A 13,219-nucleotide genomic window follows, 5' to 3' on the forward strand; every position below is an offset into this window, starting at 1 on the left:
GCAGAGTCTCAGTAAATAGCAGGTTATTATTACCAAATGGGCCAGAAAGAAGAAAGAACAAGGATGAGTTAAGGAATCCTAGGGGCCTGAGGCCTCACTCCTGACAAATCTTACTGTCCGTGCCCTCAGGGTCCTCATGGTCTGGTTGGTTCCTCCAAGGAAGGGCCAGGTTTGAGTCACCGGTGGGTCCCCAGCGCCCCTTCCAGGGAAGGGCCCCCAGGGGTCAGGCATCTTACAGACCCTGTCTGGAGGGCTGAGAGGAGGCAACAGAGGGGTGTAGGAGAGAGCAAGGGAGGTGGAGAGGAGGGAGCAGGAGAAAGGAAGAGAGCTAGGCAGGAAAGAGGAAGGCTAGAGGGAGGAGGCCAGGAGGGAGGCCCCAGTGCAGCCCTGCCGGCCTGGAGGGGTGGTGGGAGCCTGGGTGTGGGGTGTGACCCGGCTTCGGACCCTACAATGGGCTACACGGTCACTCCTGGTTTATAGTAGCAGTGGGTGCTGTCCCCACCCCCACCCCCCAAACTGCAGCTCCTTGGCGGCCAGGAGCCCTTAGCCCCCTACCCTCCCGCAAAGCTTTCAAAGCTTGGACTTTGGTTTGCGGGACTGATGCGGGCCTCTGGATCAGGCCCCGTGTGGGGCACCCCCGGCCCAAGCCCCGAGGGCACCGCCCTTCCCCGCCCCGGGGTTCGGAGCCTAGAACGCCGCGGCCACCGAGCCTCGCGGGCGGGTACTGGCCAGTCCGGGTCCAGTCGCCACGGAGGGAGGACGACGGGGAAGGGGTGCGAGGGAAGGAGACGGGGGGCGCGGAGGCGGGCAGAGGGGCCCGGGGGGCATGGAGCTGTACCTCAGCGCCTGCTCCAAGGCTGCCAGCGACGCGGCCACCAAGACGGCCAGCAGCAGCCTGGCGGCGGACAGCCAGCGATGCGGAGACGTGAGTGCCCGCCGCGGGGGGGGGGGGGCACCTGCGCGCGTTCCTAACCTCCACCTGGGCCGCGTGCGGGGAGGTGGGGGGGGGGGGGGGGGGGAGGGCGAGAGGGCACCGCACACCTGCTTGCACGTCCCTAACCTCCGCCTGGGGCTGAGCGGGTAGGTGGGGGGGGAGGGGAGGGCGAGAGGGCACCGCACACCTGCTGCACGTTCCTAACCTCCACCTGGGCCGCGTGCGGGGAGGTCGGGGCGGGGGGCGGGGGGAGGGCGAGAGGGCACCGCACACCTGATGCACGTTCCTAACCTCCGCCTGGGGCGTGAGCGGGTAGGTGGGGGGGGGAGGGGAGGGCGAGAGGGCACCGCACACCTGCTGCACGTTCCTAACCTCCCGCCTCGGCCGCGTGCGGGCAGCTCCAAGCCTGGGGTGGGGGGGGGATTGCAGGGGCATTGCACACCTGCCAGGCGTTCCTCACCTCCTAATCTCCCACCTCTGGCACCCCCATGCGGACAGCTCCAGGCCTGGAGGCGGTGGAGGGGGGCGGGCAAGAGGGCACCACACACCTGCCGCGCGTTCCTAACCTCCTAACCTCCTAACCTCCCGCCTCAGCACCCCCCCCCCCCGTGGGGACAGCTCCAGGCCTGGGGGCGGGGTGCAGGGGCGCCGCACACCTGCCGCGCGTTCCTAACCTCCCAACGCAGGTCCCGGGCGCCCCGTGCTTTGGCGGGGGACGGGGGCGCGGGCTGCTCCGCCACTGGCTGCGGGGAGGCGGGGGGCGCGCTGCAGCTGCGTGCTGGGGCGGGATGGGGCTGGGGCTCCGGGGCTGGAGGGCGAGCGGATGGGCCTCGGGCCTAACACCCCAAGGGCTTCAAAGGCCCAACTCCCCGATTGCATCCGCAGGGCGTGCACAAAGCCCACATACGAGGGGTCGGAGCGGGTCAACTCCTGGATCTGCCTCTCGGGGTCAAGCTGCCTGTGATCCCGGGGAGCAACACTTTATACTATACCACGAAGATAAGTGAAAAGGTAAAGTGGTTTTTGACCATCTTACGTTGCTTTTCTTTGCTCTTTCCTACCGGCTGTTAGACTGGGGCGCTGCAGGTGCAAAGTCCAACACGGGAGGCCGCGGACACGCAGCAAACAGTGAGGATCCCACACCCAACCTAAGACAGGGCTGAGGATGCACATGGAGCAACTTCATCTTAGAGTTTGCCCGGAACCTTGGGCTATATATGAAGTTTAGATTCTTAGTTCTATCTTATAGTGCATGGGACCACATTAACTTTCCTTTATAATAACTTTATACCTGGTTAGTGCGATTTTTTGTCAGAAAGGCCGGAGGTTACTGGTGCCAGCTGGCCATTTAATTGTGTCATGATTTTAAGGCATCATGACCTGAACAAAACTCGCATTGCACAACACTTCTCTACGATTTTGCTTTGAGCTGCATTCTATTTCGTGCACTAGGTGGGAAAAAAAGTGAAGTCGGAGTAGGCGAACATGTTTACTATTTAACTAATGGCTCCATGATTTGCCCCAACTTCCCCATCCAGTCCTTTCTGTAATCCCACCTGTGGTCTCCTGTGCCTTACTCACACATACCACGTTGATATTTCTGGGTGTTTGTTGGCCTTGCTTCCCGAACCTGACATGTCCTTTCCTCCTCTGCCCAATCTCTGAATTTGAACCGCCTTTTGAGATTCTTTCTGAACTATTACAGCCCCCACTTAGCTTATCTTTCCTTAAAATTTGCATTGTCCTCGGTTTGTATGATTTTACTCAACACTTAGGATTTTATGATTATGATTGTATAATGGAAGTCATCCTGGGGTGTAGTGTGCTTCCCTCAAACCCTCTCATGCTTTTAGTCCTCAACGCTACCTCTACCTTCAAACCTCCCCAGCCTTTGACTCAGTAAACTAAAGCTTAAAGAGGCTCAGGACATTCTTTTTCGAGAGGTTACTTTGGTCCATAGTGCAAACAGACAAACAATATTACATGAAAGAATTCCGAGTGACCTCTGTGCCCTCCTTCTATCTATGATGTCATCAGAAATGACTAGGGCCCCTTGGTATCTGATACTTGCCTAACCAACATGTTGTCTTAAAGTGAGTTTTGTTTCTGGGAAACACGTAATTTCCCTTTGTTCTACTAGACTAAAGCAAGCTAAGGAAAAAGATGCCGCCTCACACTGTTCGAGCCACATCCAAACCAGCTCGCTTTCCTACGCGTGCATAAAACCTTTCACAACCCCTTTTTAGGATGTAAACTTGGCCCTGCCTTTCTTCTGCTTATTCAAATATATTGGTTGCCCAATTACCATTTCTGTCAAATAGTAATTCACTTTTCAACTACTCTTTTCAAAGATGTTCCATTCTTTATTACATTCATTCCCCACCAAACTGTCTTCATTTAATCATAGTTAGGCACCAGACTATTTCCTTAAAACTGACTTTGTGAGTCCTTCTTTTTCTTTCAGTACAATCTCCTCAATAAAGTGATGCTTTGCGTTTACACTTTTAGTGTTTTTTGTTTTGTTTTGTTTTGTTTTGTTTTGTTTTTTAAGAGAAGCCAATCGCTTTAATTGACAACAGAATGCATACCCTGGCTGTAATGAATGGATGTGTCTAAAAGGTGTTCCTCATCTACAGGTCAGCAGCCTAAGTTTGGTCTTGAGAAACATATTGCCATCATAGCTAAAGTTCAACAGCTAAGAGATGTTGACAGCTAAATGTCAAGATCTCAAAAAAAAAAAAAAATCCACTCTTGAGTCATGATTGTTGATTGTTCTCCTTACAGGAAAGGTATGGGCTTTATAACTAAATTCAAGACACCATCCTAAAAGATTCTTTTCTTTGCCTTCTCAGAGAAACATTAGTAATTAGGGAATTCTGCTGTGTGATGTACGCGCTTGGAAGACATTGAAACCTCGTGTTAAGCAAGAAGTCAGAGACTTATCAAGGAAGCTTCTAAATGGAAAAGGAAAGCCGGCATCCTATCAGATTCCTCCCGTCTGCCCCTTTGCCCACATATGAAACATCCTCCCTCCTGAATCTTGAGGGAGTTCTTTATAGGGTCCTACCCAGCCAGGCTCCTCCACTTTAACCCTCTGCTTTTTCCTTTCACAGGTTCCCCAACTACCCATCGTCACCATCTTGCCATTGAAAAATGGACTAGGAACTCAAACACCCATGCAAAACCCACCCCACTCTGGTAATAATGTTTTCATTTACAAAGGAGATGAGATAATTCAGCTGTTTCCTCTCAAGTAACAGAGAAACGTGGTTATTAGCTGATATTTTCCTTCTTTTATATGCTAATGATTACTGTAGTTGGTCTTTACATGTATGTAGAAACCTCCATCCTTATCAATATCTTTTATAATTGGGTTTTCAATATATTGAACTTTATAATACAGACCTTGGTTTTTTTCCCTGACTGTAGCACTCCGAGACCTATGGGTTTCTTGCCAACACAAAATGACTTTTATTATCTTTAACATCTGAGTTTTGCTTCTACTTTTTTTGGTTAAAATTGTTTCCATGAGTCTATTTTCTTCATTTTCAGATTACTGAGACATAATAATCATAATTAATATCATCCCTTTATCCTTTTAGTTGAAGTGAGTACCTTGATTTGAGAGAGGGAGAAGGAAAAGGAAAAATCATAGCTTCTACACCCTTTATACATTAAAGCAGATTTTATTCCTTTTCTTTTCCTTCTTTCTTCTCTGGCTCAGGACTAGGGACTGATAGTGATCAGGGGAGGAATTAATTGAGTGAGGGTAGGTTTTAAGAGTAAGTCAGGTCAGTGGGGAGAAGTCGGGATAATAGATTCATGTTGCCTAATCCAAATCTTTCTGCTGCTGGTTTTTCCCCACTTCAAATTCTTCTGGTGTGCTTTATTTTCAGTGAACAGTCTAGTCATTTCAATGGATTGACATTTAAAAGTGAAATTCATTAGTTTTACCTTTTAATATTTTAAAATCTTGTATTTGCAGCTTTTTCAACCTTCTTACGGTTTCAACCTGAATGATCCTTATTGTCGACTTTTGGAAAACCAATATAAAAGTCTCCACGATCCACATTTAAGAGAATACTATAAGCGCAAAGATATCCTGAGAAGATTAAAGAAAGGTGGCTATATCACCAGCAATAATAAAGTGGGTTGCAGATTAATTCTTTTTAATCATTGCAAACCCCCGAGAATTGATAAAGTTTGCTTCTGTACCTCACTTGGGGGGTCTGTATCACCTTTAACTTGGTCGTGAGAAATATTCAATGGGAAATTTCACAAATTACTCAGGATTTGGGTCAAGGGAAACCAGACAACTGTCTTTTCTAAATGAAACTACTTCCCTCGCCTTTTTTTCTTTATAATATCAAAAGATGATTACCAAAGAATATGAGGATGTAAAAGTAATTTCCCCAAATGTAGCATAGTCCTCTTTCTCTGTCTCTAATGTCACTGCATGCTTGTCAAGAACTATGTCCCATAAGCTTTTTAAGAAATTGAGACAAAAGAGGAACCTAGAAAAATCAGCCTGATAGAATCTTGATAGACTATATTCTTATTGGGGTTAAACATTATTACACTGCTAGTTTCTTTTAATGACTCTATTTGTGTAATAAATCCCTTATCATGGGATAGTGCATATTAATGAGGTGATTTGTTATGTGGATAGAAACTTGCTGTTGACTGAAAATTGCTTTTAGATACCGCTTACAATATTGTTAGCAATCTATTGCTCTTAATACCAAAATATTATCAAATGGTATGCTATTACTATCTTTCCTTGGAAAGTAATTGCTATGATTTTTAAATAATTGTATTCATATATTTTTGTTATTTTGTTTTTTAGATTGTATGTACCTTGAGGGAATTGAATAAGTACAGGCAATATCTTACCAGTATAAAATTAGACTTTGAAAGAAACTATATAAGAGATCAAGTAAGTTAAATACCTAAATTTGGTTTCTATACATAGGGTTTATTTGTGTGCAAATAAATAAATAAAGCTTTATTTGTATGCAAAGTATTTTCATATAATATTTTTATTATTATATTTCATATAATATTTTTACTTTTACTCTTAATTTTTATCAAGTACTTTTTCCAAATGAAAATTTAGAAGAGGAATAAATAATATTTTGAGGTTGCTATGTTAAACCAAGGAAAGGAAAAGGGCCAAGTCATCTATTAATATGCCAATGGGAGCTTTCATAATTTAGCAATTAAATTACTACTTAGAAAAAATAAAAATAAATAAATAAATTACTACTTAGAAATGTCATTCCTACCTGAGCTAGGAGCAATAAGAAGAATCTATTGTGGCAGCAAGATTCTTCGGCTTAAGTAACAAGAGAGAAGGAGTATGACTAGTGACTATGTCCTATAAGTGACTAGAAGAACATGCACACCGTGTATGTGTTCCCACACATGCAGCTGTGTTTGTTCAATAAAAATGTTGTGAAGTGGAATGATTTGGTGTAGAGTGGGTGTGGATAGGGACTTCCTTTCGATTTTTGACTCAAAGTTTGTGTGAGAGTGTGTGAACACATGCACATGGGCATGAGTGAATTCAGGCTTTGGGGTCAAGAGAGTTGGATAAAAATGAGAGATGTGTGTGTACATTTATAAATTTATGTTCAAAGGTTAAGAGAGTTATAGACGGGCACCTGGGTGGTTCAGTCGGTGGAGTGACTGACTCTTGGTTTCAGCTCAGGGTCATGATCTCATGGGTCACGGGATGGTGCCCCATGTCGGGCTCCACACTCAGCCAAGAGTCTGCTTGAGAATTCTCTCCCTCATCCTTTCTCCCGACTCATGTGCTCCCACTCTCGGTCCCTCTAAAATAAATAAATAAATCTTAAAACAAAAGAGAATTGTAGAGAAATGATAACGACTTCCTTACACTATTAATTGTTCTATATTTTCCCCAGTTTCACCCTTGTCCCTAGAGCATCTCCTTCCCTCTTTCCTTATTTTCTTTTGATTTTTAAAGAAAAGATAGAAAAATAAAATGAAATATCATTTATTTTCAGAGAAAGACAACTCTATTTTGGGTCAGTTGTCCTTGTCTATAATAGCTTTAAATGCAGTTAAACAGAATGAGCTATTCACAAAGTACAGGAATTTTACTAAGCATATAATGGGACAGTTTTATTTCTGGAGGATGTAAAAAAAAAGGTTTTATATATACATACCCCCATTTACATACATCTATGTATATGTGTATATATGATACACACTTTTTTTTTTATAGGAAATGCTTGCAAAGCAAGTAAATAGACTACATGAAAACAATCAGATACCTGGACGTTCTGATGTTGCACAGTTCCAAAACTGGTTGTTACAGGAAGGCACCCAATCTATGAAGGACCAGGAACAATTAATAAGGCACAGGTAAGACTGAAGTTAATGCATATTTTACTTAAATACTGTGGACCCAAATATGTAGGAAGATACTAGAAAGAAGTGAAGGTAGGTTTTTTTTTTTTTTTTTAGAGAGCTAGACACTGTTAACACCACTGTGGTCCTTACAATGACGAAGAAAGGAGACCAAGAGGTACAGGGATTGGGAAATTATGGCGGCAAGGTTATAAAGAGAAATTTCCACTAGAGAAGACAGGGTTACTGGGAGTCCACAAGGTAATCTAAGCTGGCAACTGAAGAACAAAATCAGATCCAAAGCCCTTCCCATTGGGGGAGATAGAGGGAAAGTATCTTCAAGCACAGTAGCTCCCACAATAGCTTCTTCTCATCATCTTGAAGGATTGATGGTATGAAGTCTGAGGAAGTGAGTGAAAAGTCAAAAAAGGAAACTTTATCTAATGCCAATATAAATACGCGTTGTCTCTAAACTTTCTAAGTTCTTCAGATGTTACCTACCAACGTTCAGTCATTACCATCCTGTGATCAAGACCATTTGTTAGGAAGTGAAGGGATTTTATAGGTCTTTTTCCTCCTCCTCCATTAAAGTATAGATTGGGCTGAAGTACCTGACTTCTTATTTCCATGGTTTCGTTTCATGGTAGTTCCGCAAAACACACTGACATACCAGAGACCCCGACAATAGATGGAAGATTTGTTTGAGGCCTTGTAAATTACAAGGGAGCCCGTATACATCGTTTTCTTAGGAATTTCGGATCCGCTTTGTTTGTTTTCCCAGAATCAAAGCCAGTGTTGCAGTTATTTGAGCTTTCTTTCCAAACCAAAGTCATGTAAACTTACTGCGCAAAATCTTTTCAACCAATTTACTCCACATTTTACCATTGGCTATGCCATAACAGGTCCTTATATACTAGAGAGATTCATATAAGGAGTAACGTATGATGAGTTGGTGGGCCAGGCTGGCTTAAAGGTCCATGAGCAGAGCTCATAGAAAAAGTGTAAAATTCCTGTAGTTTAAGAAATAAAAAGGAAGCAAGAAGGTGGTTTGGGAATATCAAGGCAGATGATGCCAGCATAAGGGACGCACCTTGACTTGTATTTGCACTTTTACTTAGATATTTGGATATGATAAGTAGGGAATTAGAACAACTTGAGCGCACAACAGAAGAGCAACGCCTACTCCGGATGGACAGAGAAGAAAGACGACAGCGAGAATACACCAGAAGAAAACTTAGCCTTCGTAGAAAAATTGAAGAGGTGAGATGACAAATTGAAAATATTTAGAGGAAAATTGCATACAGTTGTTTCATTTGTAAGAAATTTAGCTGTGCATCATACTTCCTGAAGTCATCTCAGGTCTGAATCATTTATCCGCATTACTCTTCTTTTCACCCCTATAGTGTGCAAGTTGTTACCTAAAATAATGAGGCCGACACCACAAACTATATACATAAGCCAATATACACTTTTAAGGAGATGATGGTGAAAGTGGCTAGACACTATTTAACTCCCTAACATCCGCATTGTGGGGTAGAAAAATTTTAAAAGTTAGCTTTATTTAAAAATAACCACGCGTGCATTCCTAATAGGAGTGGGTAGGAGTAAGGCCATCCCAAACCCAATGTAGGGCTTTAATTACGCTTGACCTGATTTCTGCTGGGCCCCTGCCTTGTGCTAATATGCCTGGTGCTGTGGACAGAATACAAAGGTTTATTGTGAACGTGTACTGAGTACAGTACCACCGCGCTTTCTAGGAATGGAAGACAAAGGAGATGCTACTCCTGACAAGGATTGGAGAAGACGTTAAAAGAGAAGCCAGGATTGAGGAACAACGGCGTAGAAGCAGAGAAGAGAGTGACAGGAAGGTAGGTAGGCTGAGCCCCCACCTCTCACCGGGGCTGTTTGACCAGAAGCGTTTGCCAGTTTTGGTATTTGGGAGTCCACTCAGTGACATCACAGTGGCCCAGTTACCCCGAGTGATATGCATGGTACAGAACGGAAGGTTGTGGAGTTCACTATATTTTGCCTAGATTATATTCCGACAATAATCTAAAAAGTCCTGCTCCACTGTTTGATGCAACTGCTTTTGACTTTATCTCCCACGGTAAACTAATACTTGGAATTCCTCTAGAAGAAAAATGATAATGATTTTTCCTACACTCAGAATTTCTCGGAACACAAGTTCTCAATATTTCCCCACCAGCTAATTTTTTAGAGTAACTTTTTAATTTTAAATGACACATAATATTTTATGAGAGTATAAATTGGTATAAAGGGAAAGAAACTCATTTGTAATCCCACCCTATCATACACACACACATTTTACAATGTTCCTATGAAAATCTGTTACCAAAAAAAAAAAAAAAAGAAAGAAAATATATTACAATAAATAAATTCATGTTATTATGTCTTTCAGGGTATTTTATATAGATTGCTTTTTCATTTCATAAAATAACATTGACAACCTTCCATGTCATTTAATGCTTGTCAACAATTCCAAATAATTTAGGTAGCTTATTGTTGACAAACCTAGATATGTAGTGTAAGATAGATGTAATTTGGTTATATTGATATATACTACTATGTAGAAATTATTTAATATTATAAATATAAATATAAATATTATAAATATAAATATTATAAATATAAATATTATAAATATAAATATAAATATAAATATAAATATAAATATAAATATAAATTTTATTCTACTTTTGTCACATGTACCTGTTAGTATTGTCAGGGCTGGTATGCTTAGCTCAGCTTGTTCCACTTTACCATAATTATTATTTTCCAATATTCACCCCTTTTTATCCAGTGGCATTCTCTCCAAGTTGCCTTTTTTATTTTTATTTTTTTTGTGTTTTTTGTTTTGTTTTTTTTTTTTTTTGGAGAGTAACAGAATGCCCCAGGTCTCCTCTTTTTGCCTGATAGCAATTAGTATTCAGTGAGTCCTGGCCAATTTTAGTGACAACTAGTGCATTGGGAGAAGTTCTGGCTCTGGGAAGGCCCATTAGACATGACCTGATGGTAGGCTTGGGAACACCACTGGCTGCTGGAGCCAGGTTATTGGCGGAGCTATTTGAATTTTAGATATTTCCAATGGAGTCATTCTAAATTGTTTTCTTTTGAATTTTGTTTTAATAAAACAGATTTTCAGTCCTCTGCTATAACTTCTTAATATCTTAATTTTTTTTTCATTGACATTTTTTACTCCAAAGTATGTGCTTAAGTTAGAGTTAACAAAATCTTTCAAAGAGCTTGCCTTTGCATCTTTGTCAAAAAATCATTGTACAGACTGATTTTTGACTCTTTTCTGTTCTTTGACCTCTTTGTCAATTATACTGTCTTGATTATTGTACCTTTAATGGTTTTTTAAATCAGTAGTGCTAACTTTCTAAGTCTGTTCTTCTATTTTAAAGTCGTGTTGGCTAATTTAAGCCCTTTACATTTCAATATAAATTTTAGAATAAGCATTTCAATTTCTACAAAGAAATCCTGCCAAGACTTTGTTGAGAGTTGCGTTGATTCTGTAGGTCTGATTATACTGAGTCTTCCAACCCATGAACCAAATATCTCCATTTCTTTAGGTTTCCTTAATTTTTGCAGGTAACTGGTCTTATACATCTTTTGATAGATTCATCCCTAGGTATTTCATAATTTGTATGTTATTATAATTGGTGTTTTTAATTTCAAATTCTGGTTATTTGATGTTAGTCTATAGAAAAGGAATTTTTTATATCCATCTTGTATCTTGCATTGACAAAGTCGCTTATTATCACTTGTAATTTATTTCTAGATGCCAGTGATATTCTCCATTAATGATTATGGTATTGTTTTATTTCCCCTCTTTGGATGTGGATGCATTTTTCATTTTCTTGCTTGATTGCACTGACTATAACCTGTGTTATAATATAGGATAGAAAAGATGGTAATGAACATTATTATCAAACATCTCCTTTGCCACCTCTCTCCTCTCTATAGGCATATTAGGATGCTTGATGTTGTTCCACACCTTTTTATTTTGTAAATTTTTTCTCTGGTTTCCTTTTGGATGGTTTCTTTTCCTGAATGTGCATTAATTAATCTCTCCTTCTGCAATGTCTATTCTATTATTAATGCATATCTCATATTACTCATACATTTAAAAAATTGATTCTGATCCTTTTTATATCTTCAGTGTCTTTTATTTACCTTATAAATATATGGAATACAATTATGTTTTAACATTCTTATCTTTAATTCTAATATTTGTGTCATTATGGTTGACTAATTCATTCGTTTTATGAGTCCTATTTCTCTGCTTTTTGTATGCTTGGCACTCTTTGATTGGATACCAGATATTATGGATTTAACTTTTTGGGTGCTGAATGTTTTCATATTCTTATATCCTTTAGCTTTTTTCTTGAATGTAGGTAATTTCTTTGGAAACAGCTTGATTGTTAGAGGTTTTGGTTTTTAAGATTTGTTAGATGAGGCCAGAGCCATGTTTAATCTGAAACTAATTACTCCCTGCAACTGAAGCAAGACCCATTTTAACACTCTACACAATCCCCCATGACTTAGGAACCTCCTCCAGGGTGGATGGTGAAAACAGGCATGATAGATAGTTGCCAAGCACTGTTCTCTCTCATCCTTTAGCACAGTCCTTTCTATGGCTTTGGTTAGTCTCCTCACACACTTGTACTGACCCATTCTGTTGCTGAATCCTCTAGGGAACCCTTTGCAGATCTCTATGGTTCTCTCTCTGTGCAGTTTTTTCCTTTCTGGTACATCTAGGGTCAACATTACCCTGGAGATTCACAAAAGGAAGTCCCGTTTCATATATAATGTGTATCTCTGGTAGGCCTGGGTGATACTGGTTTAGTCTTTCAGAAATCCTTCTGTTGAAGGTGATTTCTAAATTGCCTAAGCTCTCCAGGATAGCTAGCTCTGATTAAGAGATGCCACCTCACTTGTAACTGGACCAGTGTGTGCAGTGAGGTCATTGTATCTAAGCGCTCATGTTTGATCACAGATGGAAACTGACCCCTTACTGCACTCCTAAATCTGTACCATGTGACCTTACAAGTCACAAGACAGGAGTGACTACTGATTTCCAATATACGCTCATATTTAAATATTTGTCTTTCATTTTTAAGCTGATGTTAACATATATATATATTTTTTAATATTTTAGAAACAGGCCCTTATAGAGAAAAAAATGGCTTACCATTTACAAAAAATGCAAGAAAATGGCTTTAAAGGAGAAGAGATGAGGAATGACACGTTTCATTATAGAGGACAAGATGGAAGATACTGTGAACGTGAGATATTAAAAGCTAATGGAGCTATGTAGAAAACGCTTATTTAAATATATATATATATATTTGCTTATTTATATATTGATGTAAAAATCCTTTTGTAAAATTCTGTTTGCTTACAATTGCTATCTGCTTTGTGCTAGTCACAGTTTTAGGCATTTATTATAGTTCAAGTTGAACTATAAACACATAAAACTTTTGTGTTCTGTTGTTGTAAAAATTAAAACAAAGTAAAATAATCTTACCAAGTGGTTCAGTAGACAAGCTTGCATATACTGCAGTTCTAACCAACTTCCCTATGCTAAAACTAATGTATGTTTTGTTACTGAAACTTTAAAAACTTGTGTGTATGATGATTGCTATCATATACCAACATAGTAATGTACCAGGTTGCCAGTCAGAAAGGACAGTGCCAGAAGAAAGGGGGAGAGGGAGGAAGGAAGTTGGGGAATAAGGATGGGAGGAGGTAGAGAAGAAGGGAAAGTAAGGAAAGGAAAAAAGGAGGAAATGAAAAAGGAGGGACATCAAGTCACAACTCTACTATGCCCAATCTCTACCAGCTTTCTTTTATTTATAACTTTAGAAAAAAATAATGAGTATTAGA

At 40.8% G+C, this 13,219-nt stretch overlaps 1 protein-coding gene across 1 annotated transcript in view; it reads left to right on the forward strand.

The window, feature by feature from the left end:
• Window positions 1–826: 826 nt before the first annotated feature.
• The window catches only part of FSIP2 (fibrous sheath interacting protein 2), a 75,746-nt gene continuing 63,353 nt past the window's right edge, over window positions 827–13,219 (forward strand). The window contains exons 1-8 of the mRNA XM_041722477.1: window positions 827–925; window positions 1,820–1,945; window positions 4,920–5,081; window positions 5,781–5,870; window positions 7,185–7,324; window positions 8,428–8,569; window positions 9,067–9,177; window positions 12,492–12,618. Of these exons, the coding sequence (XP_041578411.1) occupies window positions 827–925; window positions 1,820–1,945; window positions 4,920–5,081; window positions 5,781–5,870; window positions 7,185–7,324; window positions 8,428–8,569; window positions 9,067–9,177; window positions 12,492–12,618 (997 nt within the window). The remainder of the gene's footprint in view (window positions 926–1,819; window positions 1,946–4,919; window positions 5,082–5,780; window positions 5,871–7,184; window positions 7,325–8,427; window positions 8,570–9,066; window positions 9,178–12,491; window positions 12,619–13,219) is intronic.

The sequence above is a fragment of the Vulpes lagopus genome, chromosome 11 (assembly GCF_018345385.1).
Source record: "Vulpes lagopus strain Blue_001 chromosome 11, ASM1834538v1, whole genome shotgun sequence".
Classification (NCBI taxonomy): Eukaryota; Metazoa; Chordata; class Mammalia; order Carnivora; family Canidae; genus Vulpes; species Vulpes lagopus.